Below are 27,553 nucleotides of genomic sequence, written 5' to 3'. Positions count from 1 at the left end.
CATGATTTAGCTCCAGCTGGTTAACCAGATGGTGTGATGACCAGTATTGTTCCAGGAATCTGACTTGGGTGTCTTCATCAGCAAATAAAAAGGAGTACATGTTGCTGACCTAAGCAGTAGAGGCAAATAGAGAAGTGAAGATAATCATTGAGAATCCTTAAGTTGTGTACTTTGTCTTAGTATCTGGATGAGTTTGAAACTTGGGGGGATATAAATTGTTACGATTTTTTCAGTATTAGGCTGTGTATTTTTAATATTTCAATTGTTTGTATTGTCTTTTATTTTTGTGATGTTTCCCAAATTTCAGGAGCATAATATTTAGATAGTGTGGTGCTGACAGCAACTGTGTTTTGTTCTTGATAAATGTAAAATCTCAACAGAAATAGCACTAAAAATAGTACTATTAGAAGGGATGTGGAATACAGGGAGAGAAGAAGAACAAGTGTTTAGAAAGACAGGTTTTCTAGTGGGAGTAGAAGTTGGTTTAAATACAGAGCACATCTGAAAAAGTTCAAGACAGGATTGCTGATTTTTCTGAGGATGGAGAAATCTTCTAGTATTCTAAAAGCAAACAATAGTACAGAACTTGGAATTATTATCAAAGTCTTGGTTATATATGGGACAGTGTTATGTAGGTATAGCTGTATTAGTGCTGTGTTCAGTTTAAATGGATGTGTTCAGGCTATCACCTGATCTTCAAAAGATGCACTGTAAATCCTCCTCTGCCTTAGAACAACATTTAGTCACTTCCATATAAAGGAGTTAGAGGTGTTTGCTCTGGAAACTGTAAAGCTTCTTACAAGCTTTATTCAGGTTTTTTTCTTCCACTTCTGCATTCTGTTTAAAATGGGTTTTAGCAGTGACCATATATCTAAGGTGTATTCTTTTAGTTTGGTAGTCACTAGTAACAATATAAAAAGATACTGCCTACCAAAACTTGAAATTCTGAGGAAAAAGTTTGGCTGCACTGCCTTCAGCTTAACACAGACTAGATTGTGTCTGTATTCTTATATGGGGAAGAAAGACATGTATGTTTCTTGCTGATTAAATTAATATTTGAATCTGAAATACTGAATCATAACACTGTAGAATAAATCCACTGTAGCTGTTGCCCAGCTTGCACATGGTAAATTGTTAGTATAAGTTCTTCAAAAATTCAGATTAAACCAGAGCTGCAACAATAGGATGTTAAATTTAACTCTATATAATTTTCTGTAACTTTATTTTGTATTTGTGTGATTGACAGATAGCTCATGGTCATCTCAGAATGATATCATGATGATCTTCATGTTTATATGTGGTTGACAAGAAACAAACCCAAAACCCCCAAACTGTATTTTAATTTTCTTCGTGATCTTAAAAAGAAATGCTTAGCTTTTTTTTTTTTTGTTTGGTTGGTTTGTTTATTTTGTTATTTTGGTTTGGTTTTCCTTTTTTATTAAAAACCAAACAACAAACACAAAAACCCAAAACAAAAAATCCCACAACTCAACAGGCCCTAGACATGCTTTCAGTTGTGTCAGACCCAGATGATCTGCCAATTCTGCTGTTGTCAAGAGTGAGTAGCTGAGATGGAACTTCAGTTGTTGTTTAATACTCTGTGTGTTGTTAATGTGTAACTTTAGTGAGAAGCAGAAGTGATTTACCATCAAGGTATTGACTTCCCAGCAAGGCTAATCCCTAATCCGTTTGGGTAGCAGGTCAGCACTGATACTTCCCTGACTTTTCACCTTTCTCTTTGAATAAAATTGGTAGCTTAAGTGACACGTCTTCTCTGGATGTGTCAGAAGTAAAAAGTGGAATGTCCATAAGCCCATGTGTGACTAAGGGAAGATACTGGAGTGTGAGTATGATCTCCATGGAAGGTAGGAGGCAGGGAGAGGATATACCTTGACTTGTTTGTTTATATGAACTTTCATGCTGCCTTTTAAGTGAATACATGGACAGAATAAGTTACTTTATTCTGTCCTTCATTAAGTTTAACAAACTTTCTTGCCATACCATTTTTTCTTGAATTTTCCAAAGGAATTTTTTTCATATTCTTTGTTGTGCGACAGAAACCTTAAACTAGAGTTAACTTAGCAGGTGTAAACAGCAGAGCTTCAATTTAAATGTTTTTATCTGGAAATTACCTATGTTTTCTTCAATGTTAATATATGTTAACTGTCTTCTGCAGCTGTAAGGTCTTGAAGGCGTCTGTGCTGAGAATTGTTACACACTAACCCAGTGCGAGGGTACTTACTAACTCCTCAGTGCTCAAAAATAGCTGGAACACTTGTGCTGGGGAGGTCCGGTGCTGTTGATAGCATCGTTATTCCATTATTATAGAAGTAAATGTAAGAACCGTAGCTGGCTTTATGTAGCAGTTCCCAGAGATGTTTATCTGGTGATGGATGTCATTGGCTGTTTGAGGCTGTTGTTTTAGTGAGCAGTTTCAGAGCGGTTCGTCCCTGTGGCCGTGCTCTGGTGGGCCTGTAGGGGCTGCAGGAACGCTGGAACACTGCAGTGAGGGTTTGGGAGGCAGAGCTGCTCATGGCACTGCCACGGCTGGGGGTAAACCACACGGGGGAAGAGAGCTGATGTTTGCCTGGGGGTTATGCACTGTATTTTATAGACAATGTAAAGGATTATGTTTAGTTGTTAGTTCTTGAATTTATGAATCATAGCCCTTACAAGTAGGGGGAATATAGAGGCCTCTGTCAGCTTCAGAAGTTAGCTCAACAGAATCTGGTTTTGAGTGACATTGTGTCTTTTTTGAAATCTAGTAACAACATCTCTCAGGCTGTGTTTTGCCAGCCCTTTTAGTGAAGTCTAATTTGCTGAATTGGATTCAGTTTCTTGCTATGAATGGGTGAAAATTAGAGTTAGACCATTAGGAAATTTTTACATAAAGCTGAATTATCGATTGTTTTATATTACTGCTTTAAAAAATCTGCAAAAGTAAACTGAAAAATCTTAAATTAAAAAGCATATATTTTTTATTTCAAAATAACAGTTGGCAGTAGGAGAGAAAATGTAGTTCAAACAACTTGCTTTGTAGTATAAGTTAAAATATTCAAAGGATGTTTATACATTGACACTTTCTGTTTTCTGGCTGCTTTTTTTAGAGGCAGTTAAGTGGCTGAAGCTACTACTTGTGTTGACATTCCTGAAGTTTTTTGGTTTTTTTTTTTTAAGAGAAGAAAGTTTTAGAAGGAGCAAAAAGTTTTAGGGGCTTCCTTTGTCCTTAATTTGAATTACTGTTTTATGTAATTCATCTGAACAGATTTTTTAAAAGAAAAATGTTTTCATTTACACCCAAAGTTCTAGGATGTATATGATTTATTCAACTCCTACCAGATTTTTTATCAGCTAAAGGATAAAAGTAGAAAATAATTTTCCCAGACATTGCCCTAGTCTCCACGATTACTTGATGGTTAATTTTTTTAAATGTGCACTTTTTAATGTTTTTCCTGATGAGTGTTTTTTTTTTGGTTTTTTTTTTTTTTTTTGCTGATGAGCAAAGGGACAGATGTGCTTAAGCTTGCATTGTGACTAAATTCTTGATTGCAAACAAATTATAGTACTTGAAATTGTTATTAAATGGATTCAACTTCTGGAAAACTATATCATGTTTTGTGTATTCATGCCAATTTTTAATTTAGGGGTTTTTTTAATAGCCCTTATGGAAATGAGGAATGAAATCTTGAGATGACTATGACAAATAATGAAGTAAAATTAAAGTACTGATTTAGTTCTTCCACATGTAATAGGTAGCTAGCCTTGTGAAAATATTTCTCATTTTGTATGATAGAAATAGGATATAATAGGTGTTAACATGCAGGGCTGGTACTGGAGCAGTATAATCAAGAATGTTATGCCTGCCAAGAGTGGGTCTTTCACTTTTGCTGTCAGCTTGACTTCTTGACATAGGAGTTCTCTTTACTTTAGGGTCTATGAAAGTGAAGGAGCCCAAACAGGTTTTGCGCTAGTAGAATGAAAAAAAAAATATGGGGGAAAAAAAAAGAATGCATATTAAAAGAAGGTGAAAGGTAATTCTATTGGTGTCCTTAGCAGGACAGCCTGAACAGAGTGATTTGGGCTGAAAATGCTCACACTAGGCTTAACTTTTTTTTCTTCTTAGTATGTATCTCTTGTCTACTCTGATTAGAAAAAATAAATGTCTTTGGTTTTGTTTCTGTCAGTAACTTTATCCAATTGCCTTTATTAGTCCCGTTACAACCCAGGGATCACAAACACAGCAACTACAGAAGCATTATGGCATTACCTCACCCATCAGTTTAGCTGCCCCCAAGGAGTTTGACTGCATGCTTACCCAGAAATTAATCGAAACCCTAAAACCTTATGGCGTGTTTGAAGAGGAAGAGGAGCTGCAGCGCAGGTGAGTGAACACTGTTTGCTGTCCTGTCATGAGGTTCATGTGTGACTGTTGAACACCAAGTGTGTGTGTGTTCTTTCAAATGCTTTCTTAAGCGCCTAGTGGAATTGTAAGCTCAATTTTTCTCAATTGTTTTGCGGAGAAAAGAAGAAACCTCACAACTTTATAAAAGTTGTAAAGCTCGGTATGTTTATTACAGCGCTGGACGCAAGGGGAGAATGCTCTCCTTAAAAGGCATGCCTACCTCTGAGAATCTCAGGTCTCCTTTTATCCCCTCCCAAATACCTATGCATACAGTTTCACAATAGGTTCATACATATTCATTTTTATGGGTTTTGTATAACTTTTACCACTAGTTCCTTTTTATCAGAAAGAATTCCAAGGTCAGGCTGACTTGCCCTTACAGCAGTCCCTGTCTCTATCATCTTCTGTCTCCCCCCTTTATCTCTGTCCTTCGCTGAAGTAACTTCACTGAGCTTAGGCCTTGCAGTCTGGCTAAATAACTACGGTTTCTAGCCACAGACTCAGCTCAAAAATGTACATTTCACCTAAATTAAAATGGATTTCTATCCTAGAAAATTTTCACTTTGCTTCACAATTAAGAGTAATACCTCAAAACACAGAGAGGAATTACAATGGCCTTAAAATTTAAGAGGCTAGTTTGCATTTTTTCCCCTTCATCACTACTTCATTGTAATGGACTTTATACTTATTTTTCCTTATTAAGCTTTTTGAGGATTTTTTCCCCCCTCTCAGTACTGCTTGTCACTGTTCTTTTAGATGCATGGGTTATACAAATTACCATTTTATTTTGCAAATGAGTTGAATTCATGTGTGTATGCCTTGCATGCTTTCAATTTTTGGAGCTTAAATCTCTTGAATGTTTCTAAGGGTTGAAAAATAGTGGGAATGTTGTGGGAGTAACTCTTTCAGTATATATGTATATATAGCAAGATCTCTAATTAGAAGTGTAATGTTACTCAAGTTGACTTACCGTGTTATGATGATAACAATATAATGATATAAAATTCTACTAGTTTTGTCTAAGTTTGTAACCTGTCATTCTGCTGTTTTATTAATAGGATTCTAATTTTGGGAAAATTAAATAACTTGGTAAAGGAATGGATCCGAGAAATCAGTGAAAGCAAGGTATGGGTGTACTTTACACGAGGCTGCTAATATTGTGTTTTCAAGAGTGCTGTAGGGAGATTACTCTAAAACTTGTTCCTGTACTAAATGTAATGAACCTCAGATTTGGGGGATCAAAAGAGATACCATCCTTGTGTAGTTTCTTTTGTTTACAAGCAGCATTGCCCCTTCATAGTAGTAGAACCTTGTCAAAGAAAGGAACTGATAGATGTAACTTGTCTTTTTCTGAAAATTCCTGCATATAGTACTGTACTAATCACAGGCTTAGAGTATTTGCCATTGTGAAACAGTGCTTAATCTTAAAATGAACTTACTGCATCTTTGTTGTCTGTGGTCTTTTTCTTTAATGTTGTTCCTGTAATGTTACTTTTGTACACTGATAATGCTGATACTGTTTTTGCCAGGTTATAGCAATCAGTGTTCTCACACATATTGACTGGTTATAGATTTGTGTGATTGTAGTGTTTTTTGTTTTTTTTTTAAGAGGAAACACCTGATTTTTTTAAGCTATTTTGCTTTGTGTGTATTTGGGATTGTATGTTTTCTGTACACTTTCCTTATGCAATGAGAATTTCTATATGAACAAGATTGTGAGCAGGGACAGTCCTGCTATGTGTGTCTTGGTCCTTGAAAACAAAATAGTGAGAATATCATGACCCATGTAAGATTGAAGGCTGCTTAAGTTGATATCATGTACATTGAAAATAGAAGTATGGCTTTATTTTGTCTTCTGCTGTGTGAACAAACATTCATGTAGGATTTCAGGTTGTAGCATTGCATCCTGTTATGAAAGGATAGCCCTCTTTGCCCACAGTACTATGGATTCAACAGTTTTTTAAAGACTAGGAATTTTAGTAGACGTACCTAAACAATTTAAGCATAAAATAAATGCCTTTCCTAACCCCAAATTTTTATTCAAAGGCTGTGGTACAAGTGTCTCTGAAAGTAATGTAATAAACACTGATAGAGTAGGGTGTGTTTTGAGTTGCTCTAAATTGGAATCCATCATCTATTTCTGTGTCTGTCTAAAATGCCTGAGTGGTAAGCAAAATGTTTGATCTCTTTAACATCATAAAGCTGTTGCACCTGAAGTGTAGAATTGGTGCAACAATTACCAGGTTGGAGGTGGAAATGTGTAAGGTAGTTGAGATGTTATAAATGATCCAAGTGGCAAAAGTATCTCAGTCTTTTCTGTGAATAGTGAGATTATTTCAGTAGTTCAGCAGCATAATTTTTGTGCAATATTTTCCCTCTTGTTTGAAAATAAATGGCTTGTGTTGTTTTAAGTTGTTAAGGTAAAATAACCTTTTTTTTTTGCTCCATTTAGAATCTTCCGCAATCGGTGATAGAAAACGTTGGAGGAAAAATTTTTACATTTGGATCGTATAGATTAGGGGTTCATACAAAAGGTAATTTCCCTTTTGTGATAAAAATCCATGTCTTTGAGCTAATGACTGATCTTGCTGTATTTTGAGGTGGTGTTAGTTTTCTTAATTTTTTTGGTTAACCATCTCTAGTCTTCATTCTAAAGAAAAGAATTATATTCCTATATTATGTTTTCAGCATGAATTGAGAAACAAAGTTGAAAATTATTTAAAGACAGGGGAAGTTGTATACTTATAATTTCATGTTTTGTTCTTAGAAAATTGCACATGTTCCACAATTGAAGCAAGAGTGTATGTATGTGTTCTGTATGTTTAATGACCATGAATTATTTTTCATTTGGTTTGACTTAGTATTTCAAAAACCACCATTCTACATGATGAAACTAAATTTTACTGCTTAATTATTAATAAAAATGTATCTATTGCTGGCATTCTATGCATGTGAAGTATTGACTAATGCACTTCTGCTAATTAACAATTTCAGGTGCTGATATTGATGCCCTGTGTGTTGCACCAAGACATGTCGAAAGAAGTGATTTTTTCACATCATTTTATGAAAAGTTAAAACAGCAAGAAGAAGTGAAAGATCTGAGGGTATGTGAAACACCTGGTACAGCTTGCTGACCTGAGGATTAGGAGAATTCTGTAGTGAAAGATGTTGCATTAAATTAGTAAATATAACTTTACTTTTAAGACTTCAAGATTTTTTCTTAACCTGCAGCAAAGCCTATCATAAGAGTTGAAATAAATAGAGGTTCTTCTGAATTTTCTCTGGTCTCACTTAGTAGATACACTTAAAATTTGAATGTAATGTTCTCTTAGCATGTATGTTAGTATGGCAAAATTTCTGCTTATTCTCTAGAAGCAGGCAGACACAAATATAAATGTTAGTTTGACAGGGTTCACAGCAAAGCTTGTTTAGTTTTAATGAAGGTTTTATGCTGCTTTTTTATAACTTCATGCTTACATAAACAGTAATGGTGGTTGATATTAACTAAACTTTTTATATTGGCTGTCAACTGTGCATTTGAAAAGAGAAGCTATATTTTTACTGTGTTTTGTTACTAAATGCTTGTGCATGATTTTTAGCTTCTAAAGATGAAGATTTCCCTTATAGCAGTGGAAGACCATACTAATGCAGTATTTTGTTTCTGTTATACCTCAGTGACACACCTCCCTGAGTCAGCTGGTGGGAGCTTTAGTCTTGATATTGGCTCAGAGCAAATTTTCTCTGCTCCAGTTTTTTATTTTTTAGATGAAGATAGCTGCTGGCAAGTCTTTGGTTTAGTCCTGCTTTCATAAAATAAATGCATCTGATTCTGCAGCATTTTTCTAATCTATGCACCCTGTAGTTGGTAACTACCAGGGTAATGCAAACATCTAGTGGTAACACTATATGCACTGAAACAACTGTTTTCAACACCTTATTTGAACACATTCACTAATCTTTAAATTGACATTGTGTATTTGAGAGGATTCAGATTTTCAGGTTTCCATTCACCTTTACTGTAAACTCTTAACTCCAGGTAATGTAGTTGGTTGTGCAGTAAGGTATGTATGGTATCCAGTGTAGCACTGTAGTGATGCAAATAACCTTTATGTCAGGGTGTCATAATACTTTTAGATCATTCCAGCTAGTATTCGAAGTTTGTACATGTCCATCTTTAGAGGAGCATAAACTTTCTTAGTGGTTGCAGTAGTGAGTATGAGATGTTTTATATTTGATTTTTGCTTAGGGTCGATCCATCCTGCCAACCAGTATTATTAAGATCACCTAACTAAGGTTTGAGCACAGACAGTAGTGTTGTCTCTAAGAACTGAAATACTTTTGGAAGTTTATCCTCCAACAGTTCAGAGTATTTCTTATTTAGAGGTAGGCAGTGTTCATTGCTTTTACTAAAATCATGTGCTGCAGATCTGCATTTAGTTCAGATGCTCAGTTCAAGAAAATGGTGCTTGTAGCTGATTCCAGAAGAGATGTGAAGTTGCATTGTGATATTGTTCATCAAAACACATTTTCAAAATGTGCTTGACCATTGGAGACTGGTACTGCTTTAGGTGATGTCAGGTTGCTTAGTTATACAGTCCTCTCCTCATTTCTTTACCAACTGTAGAAGCAGAAATAATAGGCCTTTTAGAGCAAGAATTCCCCATAGCTTGGTCTTGGAGTACTTAAGAGATATTTGTGGAGAGTAAAAGATCATGTCTTCTGTGTAGGGAGAAAAGGGTTGAACCGTGAGGTAACACCATCAGAACTGGTTGGTACAAGTTTGGATCATTATTATCTAGACAGCTGCAGCACATAGTAGGTAGTGCTTACTGCATAAGTTCTCAGTGGTGGAGAAAGACATTGCTGACAAAAATCAACCTGAAAGAAGAAAAGCATTGGTATAAATAACATTTCATTATGATTGTCTAGACCTGGTAGCTATTGTTTATAAATGTTCTCTATACTGAAAATAAAATGCACCTTTTTTTTTCCCCCAGGCTGTTGAAGAAGCTTTTGTCCCAGTTATTAAACTTTGTTTTGATGGAATAGAGGTAAAGATCCTATTTTAATTTGTCTTGGTAGAACGTGGTTAAAACAAAGTTTTTAAGATCTTATTAAGTCATTATTCAGTAATATGAATGCTATTAAAGTGACTTTCCTACGTTCATGCCTAAGATTTTGTCAACAGTCCTCAGTTGTGTAATTTCAAGTGGAGATTTAAGACTGAAATAAGTTTTTCTTGATGGACTAAAAGCTGTGTGCAGAATATCTCCCTGTTCTTCTTTTCTTTTTGGCTCTGCTACCCACTTGTACTGATTAGTTTACTGACCTGTATAGGCATTATTTAGGCTTAACATGTAATAAATTTATATTTCTAAATAATATAGCTTCAGAATTTTTTTTCAATGCTAATGATTAACTGTCCAAACATGGAAGATTTGCTTCATTATCCTACATTATAGAAAGTTGTTGTCTTTAAGTAGTTATCAAAAGTTTGCTGCTGAAGGTATTCCTTTTGTCCTGATCTCTTGACATATCTGTAAACACGTGACCTGAGCAATGGTTTTGGTGGCTGCAGCCTGATGGATCTTGGAGTACTGAACTTGCTGATTTGATTTTTACTAAGGAAACAGGCATGGTGATTTCAAAAGATACTCTGTTTATTCTTGTCAGACTGTTACACAGTCAAACTGTTATCTCTTGGTGACAAGACAAAAACATACAACCTGTTTATACACACAGTTAATGAGACTTGTAGTTGGATGATCCCAACCAGTAACTGGTGGGTACAAGAAGGTTAGTTTACAGAGGGGAAAGAATTACCATGCTAATTTTCTGGCAAATGATATGGTGTAGTATTGTACACGAGATTGGCAATTTCTTCTCTCCCAGTCTGGGAATTTGTATCTGTTAGCCATTTTATACTGTCCGTATGCAGTTGGGTAAGAAGGAACATTTTTCTGGATAATCTGTTTGCTGTTTACATAGCTTAGGTATACATTCTAGATGTTGAAACTTGCCATAGCTGTCCTCTGGCCAGTTTGGTTTTTGTACATTGGGGTTTTTTCCCTCTAGTCATTCAAGCTGGATTTGTCTCTCCTTTTTAAAAAAAGAAATTTGAAGTACAAGACCAAATAGGGGAAAAAGAAAAGGACTCTTTCCTCTAAAAGAAGTAATATCTTGTTCCAATTTAGTAATTTATGATGGGCTTTGATGGGCTTGGGTTTATTACTGAGACTTAACTCATATTGCTGACAGTGCATTAGAGTACTTTTTCTTACAGCATAAGTACGCTCTTTGTATATACCAGTGTTGTTGGGCAAGTTTCTGATAGTTGTAGTTGTGCCCAGCTATGTCAGTATCACAAGATTTTAATTTCATTTTCCTTTTGCTAACCCAGGCAAAACATGCCAGAGGGTATAACTGAAGAAAAGGACTTTAGTTTTGTGGTGATCCTGTAATTAAAACTTCAAAAAAAATTCTGAAAATAAGTTTTTACATGCCAATTTTATGTTCTTGTTTAAAATAAATTTTAATTTTTTTCCTGTAGAGTACTTTGTATTTGATTGCCAGTACCTGTCCCCCAGGTACATAAGACACACTGTTAATTTCTTTATTTGAAAATAAATGTCAATGAGCTTTGAATCTTTTAGAGGTGCTAGACCTTCTAGAGATCAGAGCAGAATTTCAAGCTGAAGTTAATTTTGAACTTGTTTTACACTGAGAAGTAGTACTTTTGACTCAAGTAGGAACTTCTGTGTGTAATACAGATTGTTGATAAGATCAGCTATTAAGGACTTCTAAATACAAAATGCACTGAATAGTTTGGAAATACTTTCCTTCAGAGAAGAGCTTCATAGTTTAAAACGGATGGATGCAAAGTTTAAAGTACCTACAAAAAGTCTTTAAGGTGTCTTCAGCTTCACTTTATCTGAAATAATTTTAATGTAACTGAACCAGTTTAGTTCTTGATGCAGTAGTACTCGGTGTTTCATTGCCTTGTAGGTCAAGTGACAGCACTTTGGTTAAAAGCCTCACTTGGTGAAGTGCCTTTGTTGCCTTGCAGACAGTCTGCTGATAGGCTCTTGATATTCTCATCAACTGATGGAAAGGCAAACTGACTTCTGCACTTTGCAGTATCCTTGTGTGCAGGGCAATGTAAAATAACTCAGTGCTGAATAGTGTTTTAGATGTTCTTGGCCTAGAAAAACTTATGTTTAAGTATTGTAGAAGTAATAGCAAAAAATTGCACGTAATTTCAAAATGTATATGCTTGCTAAGCATTTTGCTGGATTTTCAAAACTTTTCTGTAATCAGGTATGTAGACTCTTCATAGATACTGGTCTTATATAATGAGTCACATAGTTACACATGTGCTTTACAGGGGATGGGAAAGGTATTCTACTCTTTCTTATTACCGTGGTAATTTTCATGGACTCATAGGATATGTTGGGTTGGAAGGAACCCGTCAGGATCATTGAAGTCCAACTCCTGGCCCTATGTAGGACATCCCAAGGTCACCCCCTGAGCCTGAGAGGGTTTTCCAAATGCTTCTTGAACTCTGTCAGGCTTGGGGCTGTGATCACTGACCTGGGGAGCCTGTTTGAGCTCCCAGCCACCCTCTGGGTGAAAAAGCTTTCCCTGATATGTAATCTAAGCCTCCTCTGACTCAGCATTATGCTGTTTCCTTGAGTCCTGTAACTGGTTATGAGAGTGAAGAGATCTGTACCTGCCCCCTTGTCATGTTCAGCATCCTCATGAGGGGATGCAATGAGGACTCCCCTCAGTCTTCTCTGGAATTCTTCTCTAGAATATTTGAGAATATTTCAGCTAAAACCAGGATTTATGTTTTCATGGCGTGTTCTGATGTTGGTGGGATTTTGTATTCTGGACCTAGGAGTGATGCTTGTTCTCAGGTGATTTTATTTACACTGGCAGTCAGCATAGTTTTTGTGTGTGTGCTGGTTGTATATTAATCTAAATAGGTATTTTATCCTCTTGGAAAAGGAGTCGTAAGATAGATTAAGCATCTGAAAGTGTTTAAGTGTCTGTGAAGGATGTTAGTTTGTATTTTTTAAACAGATTCTTTGTACTAGCTAGACTACTATTAGTAGACTTGATGAAAATTACTTAGAAAACTGTTCTTTCTTCTCTAGGATTCTCTAATGTCTTGCCTCTTTTTTTGTTCTTAAGATTGATATTTTGTTTGCAAGATTAGCACTGCAAACTATTCCTGAGGACTTAGATCTACGAGACGACAGCCTACTTAAAAATTTAGACATTAGATGCATACGAAGTCTTAATGGTATGTATGTACTGATTTGTATATCAGCTAGTCTAATCTTTAAATAACTATCCTAGGTTCTTTGATACAGTACTTGTGGATTTGACTGAAAATGCAGCAACTTCATAGCTGGAAATAAAGTTCTTGCCAGTTTTGTATACTTTTCTGGAGAGAAGGATTGTTGCTTTTTGGCCAGACTGTTTATGATTTTTTTCTCTTGTTTGGTTGGCATATGGTTCTAGAAATTAATGGGACTTGCAAGTCGTTTGTGTGAAGCATTACCTGTTTTTATAAAGATGTGTTTGTTTTTTTTAACTTGTGTTTGCATGAATATACATTAAATTGGTTCAGTGATAAATTGGAGATATCAAAATGTTGTCAGTTTGAGGTCAGTTCATTGTGTAACCCTTAATTCTCTATAATACTTTCATTTAAAAAATGGTTATTTATGTACAGGATGGTAGGGGTTTCAGCCTGGCCAGAGCTTGAGGAGGAAGAGGAGCATGTTTACATGAGGAGCTCTGATTGTTGTTACAAATTAAAAATTCATAATTTGACATCATCACATCCACTTAGCTGTTTTGTGAAATTCACATCTTGTGCAATCTCTAGAATTTGTAGTTGCCTCTTACTTTAAAAGTAGTTTTAGATAATACTATTTTCTTCCAAACAGCTCTCTGCAACTACTTAGTAACAATGAAGTACTACTTATTCTGTATTATAAGGCCCCTAAAATCAAGCAGTTAATATTGCCATCTATAATGTTACAGTCTTAAAATATGCCATAAAACTAGTAGTAGAGCTACTCTTAGTAAAAACTATTAGTAAAAACTATTCTTTGTAGCCTGGTCTTTAAAATTCAAAACTTTGACCTCTGGCTGGCAGGTTTTCTGTAGGTTCATGAGGACTTATACCATGAAGACTTATGCATGCACATTCCATGATACACTTAATCTGTTCATATAACAGCAGAACTTGTTTGTTCCTTCAACAGCTTAAATAGTTCATTAATAGCAAAAAAATCAAATAGCAGTCCAAATCTGTGGTTATGCACTCATGAATTGGCTGGCTGAGTGTTGCCATAAAACACTAAAAGTGAAAAGAGGCACATGAAAATATGCGAAGCTTTCTAATCCAAACCAAAATTGATCAGAATAGGAAGAGAGTTTCCAGCATGCTTGTCTAAAAAGTTTGGTAGTGTTGACAATGGGGGAGGATAAGCAAGCAAAAAACTTTGGAAACAGCAACTGTAATGAATTCTTTTTTCTTTTGCAGGTTGCCGGGTAACCGATGAAATTCTGCATCTAGTACCAAACATTGACAACTTCAGGTTAACACTGAGAGCTATCAAATTGTGGGCAAAACGTAAGCAGTTGTATTCCAAAATTTGTCAAGTCTCCACTACCTCTTCTGGTTACTGACATGTTTCTGCTTTTGTCTTTCTCTTCTCGATCCACAGGCCACAACATCTATTCCAATATACTAGGTTTCCTTGGCGGTGTGTCCTGGGCTATGCTAGTAGCAAGAACTTGCCAGCTTTATCCAAATGCAATAGCATCAACTCTTGTACATAAATTTTTCTTGGTATTTTCTAAATGGTATGTTTTTTTTGGTTTTTTTTTTTTGGTTTGTTTTTAATTTAGATTAAACTAAAATAAAATTGTTTGTAGACACTAAATTTTAGTCCTGTTTTTATGGTACCATTTTCAGCTGTTACCAAATTAGGTTAGAAGCATTGTTTCTGCCACCAGAAATTGTCAGATTAGTTTTTCAGTAAATCATCCAACATGTCTCGTTTTTAAAGCATCCAAACCAAAGCCACCCAGTTCTTAATTAAAATTTTCTCATGTAGTTTTTGCAATTCAACTATACTCTTCAGATAAAATATTTTTATAGTACAAAATAATAGCTTATACCCCAAAAATTCAAGTCTTTTAACATTCAGGTACTGGGATAATGGATAAAGGAGGTATGCCGGTATCTGGTTTAGGCACATAGCTTAAATGCAATTTAAGAGAACCAATGGCAAAAATGTGGGTTTTTAATCTTTTACCACTGTAAAGTGGTAGGTGTTTCAGAATTACATGCCATCTTATACTCTTGAGCTAGTTAGCTCAGAAACATGCTTTGAATAACTGATGGGAACATTCCAAGTAAATTTAGAACGAATGGGACAAAAGTGAAATTTGCAGATTAGATGAGTACTGTTTTTCTTATAAGTCCATATTTGCATACCTGAATTCTTCATGAGACACTGACAGACTTTAAGAATCACCAAGATGTTGCTTTCCTCCAAGTATAGTGTCTTTTCTTCTTAATGGGAAGATAATTTGCACACTTTCACTGTCTTGTATTCATAGGCTTTATAGCCTCCTTGAGGTATGTAGTAATATTTTGCCACACCATGGTAATAGAGGGGAATTGGTTGCAATCTCTGTTTAATGTGTTTCTTGGAATTCTCTCCAGTTTGTACATGCCTAGCATAGGAGCATAATGTACAAATTCCAAGAGATTAACTGACTTCTGCTCTTTATAGGAAGATAATTTTTATTCATGGGGTAAGATGAGTTGGAGAACAAGTGTTACTTTTTAGTGTTTAATTAAAAAGGTTTCTTTCTCTCTTGATTATAATGTTCTTTTAATACATATGGTTTGTAATGATGCTATATGCCTGTAACTGTGCTGGCTGTTTGTTCTGTAGTTTGTCCATGAAACAGCTGGCTTAAAGATGGACTCAATGTCAATCTTCACAGAGGAAATTATCTTTGATGAATATATTTCAGGAAGAATATAGAGGAGTTTTAACTAGTTATCTAAACCAGTGGTTATAAACCTTCAGGACTACAGAAAATGCCTTGTTCTGATGCCTTGGAGGAGCTAATTGCAGTTGTGTTGTAGTTCAGCAATACAGCTTATTTAAACAGCCCCAGTTAGACCAGCCTAGTCGTGAGGAAATGGTGCTTTATTTTGAGAGAAGATTTAAGATGGATCACATTCAAAAGTGTTGTTTGTGTATCATACATGGTTGTATCCAGTAGTCTTATTCAGTGCTACAATCTTTTTGAACAGGGAATGGCCAAATCCAGTGCTATTGAAACAGCCAGAAGAATGCAATCTTAATTTGCCTGTATGGGACCCAAGGGTTAGTGTGTTATTTTTTCCCCTCTAAGTCACACTGTACAATAAATTCGGTTGCTTAAAAAATTCTAGGTGAACTTCATTGTGGGTTTATTGAACTTAATGTTGTGGTGTTATATCTTCATAGGTAATCTCTTATTCTCCTGAGTATAGAACAAAGTTACCCTAATTTTCTGAATTGACTGCTTGAAGCACACTTGCTAAACAATGTACTTTTTCTCCCAATTTTTGCTACTATAAGTGATCATAATAAAAAATCAGCATAAATAGTTATATGTCTTAAAGTGATGCATTTTTGGAAAATACCTAATCTTAAAATAGTTTGGTTATTACTTAAAGCCTGTTACTTTTGCATGTATCTTGAATTCAATGCAAGTTACAGCAAGATAGGCTTGGTTCCATTTAGTTGTGGTAAAGTGTCTTTTCATCTTGCACCAAAGAAGATAATAACTTGAAGTCTATTTAGTTGTTTTGTGTATTGTTTATAATACTTGATCTCCATCTTTGTAGCACTTACATTAAGGATATTGGACATGTTTGTCCTTCAGGCAGTCAGTGAAACAAACAGCTTGCAGCAGATATATGGCTCCCATTGTGAGCTTTCAGTAGGACATAATATGAGTGTGCTCAATGCTGTTTTGTCAATCATAGTATTCAGCTAATCTTTATTTTGGGGAATAGTGTAAGCATCAGAGGTTGAGTTGTATTCCCTTCTGTACTTCAAATCTTTTTTTTCTGATTGACAATAGTTCACATTTAAATATGTGAAGCAGTTGAAAACATGTTCTTGAGTCTGTTATTCCTGAAACAGAAAGTTTGAGGTCAGTGTGTGATGGGAACTGTTGTAGTAACTAATCAAAGTGGGCTAAGGTAATGGCAGGGGTTTATCTTTTGTTTACCTTCTACAAGATTGTTACCCTAATAATATTTTAATGTACTTTGGTGTGTATGTTGTGTCCTTTCTTTTTTTGTTACCCTGTCTGCTGTTAAATAAAAGTACGTTAATGCAAGTGATGCTTCTGTCAGGTTCCATAGAGCCTATTTTCTTAAAATGGCTCTTAATTTTCAGTAGTGTTACAGAAATAAAGTGTAAAATATCTTTCACAAGGTCCGAAGACAGTCATTGTGCAGAAGGTGGTCATGTGGTGATGAGGTGTCCTTGGTTTCATGTGATCACAAACTAATTCCTATTGAAGAGGGAAATTGTTCTGTTTGGTTGGCATTTCTGGATTTGGAAATGCCTGCAACTTGATGTGCTGACAGGTTACAGCCCTCCCACATCACTGTTGTTCAGAAAGATGTCCTTTGTGAAAGCATTTTTCTTGTTTTCTAAACTTTCTCTGTACTCTTGCTCTGCAAACGAAGGTGTCTTAGAACTTAAGACTTGGTTGTAGTAAAGGGAGAAATCCAAATTTGTTAACTGATGTGTATGCTTGAAGAAAACTGATTGGCTGTTGTTATATGTAGGTAAACCCCAGTGATAGGTACCATCTTATGCCTATAATTACACCAGCATACCCACAGCAGAACTCTACGTACAATGTGTCCGTTTCCACACGGATGGTCATGGTTGAGGAATTTAAACAAGGTAAGTATTACCTTATGCTCTCTATATAGATGTTCTCAGATGGATTTAAAATAGTTTTATTGTGGGTATGCTTTGAAAGGGGGAGGTGGGTGGATGTTAAAAAGCTTATTGTGAGACTGTTTTGAGGGAGGTTGAACTTGGCCTGTTAAACTTAACAGTGCAAACTTAGTGGATCCTTCTGCAGGTCTGTCCTTCACTCTTAGAAACTGAGGGTAATGAAAGAGGGTGCCTTGTGCTTTGAAAATAAGAACTAATTGTATAATAACTTAATTTTAGTGGCTTAGATTGTTACATGAAGGATTAGCAATAGTTCCACTTGGTGCCTGTTTCTAGGCCTAATATAAGTCACTAGACTCTCTTGAAGATGAGTCCTCTGGATTTGTCCAAGTAATGAATAATTATAGCAAATAAGGGAGATGTTATCAAAGCAAGAAGTAGATTTGATGCAGGGAGCAACTACAGCTAGCTTTCTCAGAGCAGTATCTTAATGACTCATTCTTTCTTTGCCTTGTAAAATGCCTTCCACAAGGGGTGATCTAAGGGAAATATTGTAAGAGAAAGATCTGTTGTCTTTGAAATGAGTAGCTTGTGTGGCATATGCAAAAAAACCAAAATGGAGCTGTGTTACACCACTGAGCAACAATATGGGAAATAATCAGTCAGATCAATTAATATATGTTTCTACACAGATTGAGTTTTTTAAATAATATGGTTTGTTTAACTAATGACCAATGAAAGTATGACTGAATTATAAATCTTGTTGATAAATTGCTGTGAATTTAAAGGGAGGAAGTAATTCTTAGTGAATTTTTCTTAGTTAACAAACTGTCTTTACTCTGGGTACTAAACTGTATTTTAAAAAAAAAAGTTTAAATTTTTTTTTTTTATAATTTAGGTCTTGCTATCACAGATGAAATTTTGCTGAGTAAGGCAGAGTGGTCCAAACTTTTTGAAGCTCCCAACTTCTTTCAGAAGTACAAGTATGTATTTTATGGCATGGCAGAATATTTAAAGTTTATCAGTTGAACTACCTCATAATGCTCTGTAGCACAGGATCATAAATATACATACATTAGATGCCCAAAAAGTGTTTTGTTAGGATTTGTTTCTAGCATGGGAGAGGGAATACACTACTGTCCTTTCTCTTGGAAAGTATATAATCTCCTCAGGTACATTTTGTGTCCTAAACCTGTATTTGAGAAACCAGATAGTTCCTGAGCAGATATTTAGAATGTCACCAGTTAACTCTAGGTTTGACTAATAGAAATATTCTTTAGTCCTGTCAGTAAGCATTCTAACAATGAGCCTTTCCAAGAAAAAATATGTTAACTTAGTCTGAAGGTCAGTACTTAAGATGAATAAGTACTCAAAACTTGTGTTTTCTTCTGTCAATATAGTCAGCAGTTTACTCTGATAATAAAAGATATTTTTGCAATTGTGTTGACTAACTACCAGTTGTACTAGTTATTAATAGATTTTTTTCATTAAAGTTTAAGGCTCTTGGATCTTATATTAACTCACACTTAGCTTTTCTAATTTTGTAATGTCTCTGAGGGAAATACTGAAATTCACACTTCACACTTTTAGGGTTTCTAGTAATATACTTGTGGGGCAGAAGCTTGTTAAATGTATACGGACTTGCTGAAAGTTGTATTTTTATAATAAATATGGATTATTAAAATATGGACTACATCTTCTTTGCCCTCAGTTGAAATTGGAGACCCATTTTTCTTGAATCAAGATCAAATATATTTTACACTTGTTTGTGTTGAGTGGTTGGTTGGTTTTGTACTAATCTAAACAAGATTGAAATATACAGTTCCCCCATTAAAAGAGACTGATGACCTTCATAACGTGTCTGTGTTTTGTTTCTATACCTTTTGCATGATAAAAGCTTTAAAACATTTGGATGGCTTTTATGTTTTTCCTTGGAGCTTAAGATTTAAAACATTTTAAAAACACTGTTAAATTATATTATTTTTTGAAGTAAAAAATGGTCTGCAGACAAATCAGTTTCTGTTCAAGAGGTTGTTCATAAGTTCCCCCGTACATTTTCTTAGTTTCTTTCAAAAGCAGAAAAAAAAATAGGAAGCTTTTATTGTAATTTGAAATAATCTCCATTTTAATACAGGTTTTTATGTGCACCAGCATAAGCCATTTTACCAGGTGTTGCAATAAAATCTTCTTTTGCTCAACATTATCTATCCAGGTTTTCTGTTTTGCACAAGATATCTTTGCTCTTTTTTTTTTTTAAGTATGGCATGGTATTATGGAGTCTGCTTTAATTTAAATTACCCAGGATTTTCTCTGTTTTCCCTTAGGCTGATTTTATAATTTTGGTTAGTAGTCTTTACAAAGTAAATAATTGTATGCAGTCTGTATCTGTATCCAGTAAAGTCACATCTCTTGGTCAGTTCTCCATCTGAAAGATATTTGGATTTTTTTTTCCCTCTTCACACTCTTCTCCTGTTTAAATTGTAGATGCCTTGTCATGTTCTGCTGAAATTCATAGCAGTGTGTAAATGCTCTGCCAGATAAGAGACCATCTGATCTTTGCTCTGAGACAAACATTTCTTTTAATCTCTGAAAGAATAACTTCAGTAATCTGTCACTCTCAATGGCAATTAGTTGCTGAATATCTGTTCTTCATAAGCACTTTTGACTTACTGTTTGTGTTTAAAATAAACCAAGGAAATTTATAGGCTACTTTAGTAGGAGCAAATTAGAAATCAGGAAAGCAGAAATCTGCTTTTTGTTACTTATTTTTTTCTTACTTTTTAAATGTCAGCAATTACTTGGAGTTAGGGAATTGCAATGTGTATTGTCTGCCCTTCACGTAGATTTAAATTTTTAGAAGGGAAAGGCAACAACAAAGAACGTGTAGATAAGGTGTTTTATAGGGAAATGACAAGAATTTCAAATGGATATGAGTTTGAAGTGTTGCATGAGAGTGAAATCCTTATAGCTTAAGACCAAGACAGCAGGATTTTGAGAGAAGTAGCACTCATTTAATGAGCTCTAGCATATTCTTTCTATGTTGTTAAGAGAATTCTGCTAAATAAGAAGAATATGCCTTCTAAAAAGGTTGCCTAAATTCTCGGCTTCATAGTACTGTAAAATACTGAATAAAAGTGTAATTCCCAGACAAGTAATAAAGAAAAATTGAAATTACATGTTCAGGTGTTCTCAGTTGGTATTTTTTGTTTTTTCTTTTCCTCCAGAAAGTAATATGACTCTAATTTGGATAATTTTTTAGAAAGGTGTGTTAATGATGTATTATAATTCTATACTATCTACATCAGATTATTTTTATGAAACTAATTATGAATGGAAGACAGTGAGGAAACATCCCAGCCCCCAAACAAACAAAACCCCAGACTGATGCACTTTAGAATAATACCCAGATTCTAAGTGACACCATTGAGAGGCAGAAGCTTAAGCTAAGATCATTTTTTCTGTATAATGAAGTGCTAGACACTTCTGAATTACACATATGCTTTGTGATAAAACTTCGAATGAGGCACTGATAAAGAAAACCTTCTCTTAGCAAAATTTAGCAGTGAGACCTTGGACTCTTAAATCTACGGGTATTTTCATTTTTAATACAAATTATTTAATTGTATTGAAAATGATAGGAGGAAATTTCTAGAAAATAATTTCCTCTCAGCACTAACAGCTGGTAGGTGAGAAGAAATTGGGTCTTTTTCAGCAAACACTACCTGAGGAAAAATAGTTAGCAGTCACTTATTTTTTTCATAAATAAGGCTTAGGGTTTTTGCTCAGTATTTACCAGCTAGTTGAGGCTTTTATACATAGCCAAATTACTTTCTTTTTATGTTGTTCTTCAGAAGTTTGTTTCACAGGGATGCTTTTAGTAAGTAACTGGGAAACTGATTTCTTCAAATATTTGCAGGTTTGAATTCTGTCTTTTTTGATTCAGATGTGGTTAAAAATATCAAAAAGCTTAAACATTTTCATGTCTACTGAATGAAACATTCTGCAGGTGTGCGATGTGTGTGGTGTAGGAATCTTTATGAAAGTGTAGTGTTCCTTAGAATAAACCAACATTAGTAATATACAGAATTCCAGGTCTCTTATTATCTTTTTCCATAACATTTTCCTGTGAAGCAGTTAATACTGCCATAATGCAAAATGGAAAGGTTATTTTAATCTCTGTGTTGTTCAGAGCAGGGAAGATGTTTCTCCAAATTTCTCCCTTGCAGTTCCCTTGTTTCATTGACATCCCCTGACCGAAATCAGAGGATTGTAGCATGTAGCAGGTTTTTGGCTCTTGCCACCTTAAAATAAGTAGAGAAACAGGTAGCTGCTAATTTGATCTGTTGATTTGGATTTGCTGTTGTGATTTGAAGGCCTGTGGTACCAGAGAACTCTGTAGCATCGTTTTCCAGTGTCATTGACCTTGCTTTCCTCTCCGTGAGCTATAGCCTAGGGACTGGTCTCTTGTGTTACTTCTGTTCTTTAAATCTTGATTGAAGGTACCTAAATATGCCATATCTGTATAGAGTAGTGCAGCACTGGATGACTTAGGATGTTTAAAACTTCCCAGCTGAGCTTCTGAAAAACCTGCCTGTAAGCATGTGAGATTGCCTCAGTGCCCTCATTAGGAACTCAAGCTAAAAGTTATCTTTTCCCATTCTGCTGTCCTTGGATTTCTTTGTTTAAAATACTGTTCTTGTTTTGTGTACTGTCTCTTTGAAATCTGCTTACAGTGGTTATACACTGAATATCCTGGAAAATAATTCAGAGTTTAAGAATTATCATCAGAGGAAGCATTCCTTATGAAATTTCAGATAAGTGCCTTCAGAGAATTCCAAAATGCAGATAGAAATTTTTAAACCACATTTCAAAGTGTTACTTTGGATTTTGAGCAAATGCGTTTGTGCTAACCACTCTTCTCACTATTCAGAAATAATGTTGCAACTAGGACAGCAGACATGTAAAGGTAGTTGTGACCAATTTTTCTCTTGATATGTATAGTTTAATCTCTGATCTCATCAGGTGTTAAAATATTTCAACTAGTGCTACATTCCTAACCTTTTATTTAAGGCATTACAGTGGAATTGCAAATGGCCCTAAACTCCAAAATATTTTGAAGTCTGTTAGTCATACACTTGTGACATAGCCCCTTTTTCTACCTAACAAAGCTTAATTTCATGTAAGGTATATACTTAAGTGAATAATCTGTATTTTACAATGTAGAGTTTACTGCAAAGTTTTAATATTAAGGTTTGAATGTCTAGTTTTAGAAATATGTATAGAATAGCATATTGTCTTTATCTCCAAAGGCATTATATTGTACTCCTAGCAAGTGCACCGACAGAAAAGCAGCGACTAGAATGGTGAGTAATCCTTGAGATTTAAACAAAAAAAACCCCACCCCAACCCCCCACAAAAGCACAAGCAGAACCTCCCTTCCCTGCCCCCAGTCAACCTTGGACAAGGGAGAATCTAGTGTATCAGGTGTCATCTTAATGAATGAAAGTGGAGCGTCAGTGTTTCAAAATTAAATGGATGAAGACTGTAGAGGCTGAAAGAAACCCCAGTAAAAATAAAAAACTGGGGAGTGAAGGCTGTTGCTTGAATTTTTCCTTAACAGGAGTCTCGGATTTACTTTACAAATGCCTTGTGCACTTTTTTTAATAAGCAGTGTGAGGAGGTATGTTTTCAGTCACGTGAAATGCTGTTTCTCAAAACAAAAATCCCCCAATTCCCCTTTCCCATGTTTCTGCTCTTTTATTAGTGAAATTCTAAGATTGGCAAGTATTGAGAATTTCTTTACCTCTAAAATTCGTGATCTGAAGCCAAAAGAATATTGGATAAATATGTGGTTGTCCTTTCTAACTGCCTTTTACTCGATGTGTAATGTCTTGTATTTAATTCCATTTGTGAAATCAGGCTGCAGAGAGAGCTGCAGGGCATTCTTAAGCTTCCCTTGTCAGCTTTTGTAATGTCTTAACTGAAATTATTGATCTGAATTAATCTGACGTGCACTAATTCATTAGTGGTCTCAAGTATTAGTATAAGGAGAATGTTGAGGATTTTATCCTGATATGTGATGTTGGATACTTCTATTATTTCCTGTTAATGAGATCTTGCTAATAAATGACATTTATACAGGGTGGGCTTGGTGGAATCAAAAATCCGTATTCTAGTTGGAAACCTGGAGAAGAACGAATTCATTACGCTGGCACATGTGAATCCACAGTCATTCCCAGCACCCAAGGAGAATCCTGACAAGTAAGCAAACCTATTTTCTTCATTTAGTAGGGAGAAAATAACTTAACTAAAACACAATTTCATTAATAAATAAACGGACATTTTTATAGAATCTTAAAAGGATTAATTTTTAATGACAGCACCTAAAGGCAAACCAATGATGCTCAGCTCTTCTTAAGTAATATTTAAAATAGGTGTTATTTAAATTAGGTACTCTTTAATTGTGTATAAGAATGTCTCTAAATCAGAAAATAAGGGGAAATTATTTTTGTTAATAACTGTATTAATTGCATAATTTCCCGCCAACCTGTATAAGTTACTACTACTTAGTTGATGCTGTTTTAATTGTGAGGAAGCACTGAGAATGTGGGAGAACATCAGGCACTGTACAAGAGCTCTTGAGTAATTGAGTTCATTTAATGTTATAAAATTTAGCAATTGGGATGAAGATCATTGAAATCATAATGGCTGTGGTTAGAATTTGTCAGGTTGTGGAAACAGTGGAGATAGTATTAAGTGCTTCAGATTGTTGAGGATTTAAAATGGTTTTTTTACTCCCTCCTCCACTCAAAACAGCAGTTGCAGGTGTGTGTGGGTGGAAAATTCTTTTAAGACTTTTTTCAAGATAGCATTGTAATTAATTTGTTTGGAATCATATTTTTGTGTGAAGTGTGAGAATGGGGGAGGAATTTGTCTTTATTGGGATATGTGAAAAGCCTTGTTACTCTTCCACAGGGCCTTTTCCACGCAAACTGCTTCAAGTACAGTATGGGGCTACTTTTTTTTAAGAGGTTATATAATTGTTACACATGTGTTCCTAGTAAAACTGGATGAAAGCAGGCAGCACCTCCTCAGCACCAGTTTAATGAGTGGATATAGCTACAACTGCCTGCATAATCAGAGGCTCCAATTAGCTCTTATTTCAGCGGATTTGATTCGGGGAATACTTCCAGCAAAGGTTATCTTTACAGGATATACAAAGGACATTCATTCTTTCACCATCCCATGTAAAGGGCAGCTGTCAAAGGGAGAGTTTTAACTGAAACCTGCAGTTTGTGGTCAGTTACAGCTGAGAGATTTGAGCATTGAAGACACGTTTAAGTTGCAAAATGGAAGTTGCTTTATTGGGTAATAGGTTCTAATTACTTTACATAGCAACTTTATAGTTGCCCTGTCCGGTTGAGATCTGGTTATTCTCATGCTAGGAGCTACATGAGAGTATCTATATGGGAACACAGTTGAATGGAGTAATCTACTGATGATCTAAGTTCATTTGCTGGGGGTAGGTGTGTAGTGTTTAATGACATATTTGTGAATGAAAAAGAAATATTGTTAGACAACTTGAGTTTTGCGTTTCTATGTCCAGTTAACTATTGCTACTAGAGCTAGAAAGTACAACTGTTGTCTTTTGCAGCAAATAACTTAAGCTGTTTAATTCTGTCAGTATTACATGACTGTTTTTTATAAAATTTTCCAGGGAGGAATACCGTACAATGTGGGTGATTGGGTTGGTGTTTAAGAAAACTGAAAACTCAGAAAATTTAAGTGTTGATCTTACCTACGACATTCAGTCTTTTACAGACACAGGTGAGTTTTGCTTTCTAGGTGTTCTGATATTAACAAACTTCTTGAAGTTACTGACTTTGCTCAAAATGAAGTCTTTATTCATAATGCTCATAGCAATAGTAGAATTGTATCTACACAGAGGGTTTCAGCTGAGGAGTTGAAAGTTTTATTTCATGAAACACACTTTCAATGAGTTTAAATGTTCCTAAGTCTAGTTAGGATTTAGACTAATCACTTTCAGTTTGTTCTCGTTTAAAAGTGATAAAAATTATCCATACATCTTGCAGATCTCACTAAAAGTGTGGTACACTATTTTGTAATCTTTATTAAACAGATGAATTAGTTATCATACACAAGCTAGCAAGCTTAACCTCAAAAACTTGAGCAAGGTTTAAATATTTTTGTTACTTGGTGAAACTAAATTTATCAGTGGATTAACAAAAATGTCTTTTATTCCATGGTGTTTCATACTAGATAATTGATTCAGTAATCTTTACTTTCATGTCTGACACTCAGGGGAAGAGAGCTTTTTGATTTCCTGATGTTTACATTTTGATTCACTAAAATAACTTAGTACACACATAGGAAATTTTGTAAGCAAAGAATTGGTAGCAGCTGGGGAGTGTGACACCAGAGTGTCAGGAACAGTAGCTTTGACAGATTTAGCTAATAAATTTACAGGTTGGGGTTTTTTGTGTTTTTTTTTTTTTTTTTTTTTTTTAACAAACAACAGTTGAGGGTCAAATATTCTGTGTTTACAGAGCTAAAGGAGTAGGTTCAAGTGTTACCTTATGCAGCCATGGTCTCTGAATTTCTAAGACCCAGTCTGAGGAAGCAAGGGAATTGAACACCTTCATCCCCCTTCCACCTCACACCTGTGATTGCAGTAAATATGTAGGCATATTTATAAATCATACCAAGATTTCAAAGTTGTTTATGGTCATATATAGCTGCAGAGGGGCATCTGTTTCTTGAGAGTTGAAATATTTATTGTAATTATTAGTGATGAAGGTGAATAATAGCAACTGTAGGAACATCATTCTAATTTCTGAGAACGTAGAAAAGATAGTACCTTGGCTGCCACTTTGAAGGAGTGAAGGAATTGAGAAGTTAGTTTCTCAGGTCTTTCATTGCTTGTAAACAGATATTTCAGTAATATACTGGTATGAGATTTTTAGTATGAAAAGGCTAAAATTTGCACTTACGATTTTTTATGTGATTTATTTGCACTATATTCCTGAAGTTTGTCTAAATAGATGCACTTATAAGTGGAGTAATATTTAATCAAGATCCTTACAAACTGTGATGCATAGGGTTTGTGAATATGCTTCCAGAAGTAACAGTCTAGTAAACAATTTAAGTTTGTGTGTTGTGGGTTTTTTTTGGTAATCTGAAATTAGTGTGGGTCTGTCTTCATTGTTTTTAATCCAGCCTAAAGACTTCTTTTCCCTGTCTTTTGGAATAGATCCTAAGATTTTATCAGAAGTAACTAACTATTTTCCAGGATGGAATTAAAGAATAGCTTGTTTTTTAGTGGGAGCAAGGGGAGGAAGAGAGACATGAAGAGTGATCCAGGTTTTTCTTGTATGGAAACTTTGATAACACCTAATGTCAGGAATATGGAATGCTTTAACAATGTCTGGTTCCATTGAGCATGCCTATACCTCAGCTGTTACCACTGTAGTTTTTTACAGAGAGGCTTTATGAGCTTCTTCAATACCAAGAAGTAGTGCAGTACTTGCTTTAATACTCAGTATTCATTCAGGTCTTTGTGTGCCTCTCTCTTAACACCTTTTTAATTACCTGTTCACAGCCTATTCAGTGAGGTTCCTTAATGTTTGTAGAATAGACAGTGAATCAGGGAGATACCGCTTGAATTTTTTGTATTTAAGAGCTAGGGAACCGTTTTGTATTCATACATCTGCCCCAGCTTTTGTTCAATGTTGTGGAGACAGTCAGTGTGGAAGAAGAAGCTTTTCATTTTTACCTGGCTTTACTTGAGCCCAGCATTCTGGGTTCCAGTGCAGTTCTTGTACTAGTGCTTACCATGGTGACTTACCAGAAGCACATGTTCTGAGGTGAAGAGAAATAACTTGCCATACTAGACAAAATTAAAAGAAACAAATACCAACCAAACAAAACCACCAAAATGACCATACAAAATTAAAAAAAAAAAAAAAAAAACAAAAAACAAAAAACAAAAACACCCAAAAACCAGAGCAACACAAAAGCTCAAGAAAACAGAAAAAATCTAAACATAAATTACTTCTGTATAAAAATGTAGTGATGTGTGAGTTGCCAGAGTAATTTTAATACATTAGGTGGCAAATGAACACTT

At 35.1% G+C, this 27,553-nt stretch overlaps 1 protein-coding gene across 4 annotated transcripts in view; it reads left to right on the top strand.

Annotated features, from left to right (window-relative positions):
• The window catches only part of PAPOLA (poly(A) polymerase alpha), a 43,947-nt gene that overhangs the window by 4,214 nt on the left and 12,180 nt on the right, over nucleotides 1-27,553 (top strand). For all 4 annotated transcript variants that reach the window (XM_063159997.1, XM_063159996.1, XM_063159995.1 and 1 more), the window contains exons 2-15: nucleotides 4,211-4,381; nucleotides 5,461-5,527; nucleotides 6,855-6,936; nucleotides 7,397-7,506; nucleotides 9,400-9,453; nucleotides 12,596-12,707; nucleotides 13,962-14,051; nucleotides 14,146-14,284; nucleotides 15,756-15,828; nucleotides 17,292-17,412; nucleotides 18,308-18,392; nucleotides 22,719-22,772; nucleotides 23,551-23,670; nucleotides 25,127-25,236. In XM_063159997.1, the coding sequence (XP_063016067.1) occupies nucleotides 4,211-4,381; nucleotides 5,461-5,527; nucleotides 6,855-6,936; nucleotides 7,397-7,506; nucleotides 9,400-9,453; nucleotides 12,596-12,707; nucleotides 13,962-14,051; nucleotides 14,146-14,284; nucleotides 15,756-15,828; nucleotides 17,292-17,412; nucleotides 18,308-18,392; nucleotides 22,719-22,772; nucleotides 23,551-23,670; nucleotides 25,127-25,236 (1,388 nt within the window). The remainder of the gene's footprint in view (nucleotides 1-4,210; nucleotides 4,382-5,460; nucleotides 5,528-6,854; nucleotides 6,937-7,396; nucleotides 7,507-9,399; nucleotides 9,454-12,595; nucleotides 12,708-13,961; nucleotides 14,052-14,145; nucleotides 14,285-15,755; nucleotides 15,829-17,291; nucleotides 17,413-18,307; nucleotides 18,393-22,718; nucleotides 22,773-23,550; nucleotides 23,671-25,126; nucleotides 25,237-27,553) is intronic.

Source organism: Melospiza melodia, chromosome 6 (assembly GCF_035770615.1).
Source record: "Melospiza melodia melodia isolate bMelMel2 chromosome 6, bMelMel2.pri, whole genome shotgun sequence".
Lineage (NCBI taxonomy): Eukaryota > Metazoa > Chordata > Aves > Passeriformes > Passerellidae > Melospiza > Melospiza melodia.
The sequence above is the reverse complement of the archived record's forward strand: the minus strand, read 5'-3'. Positions and strand labels throughout refer to the sequence as shown.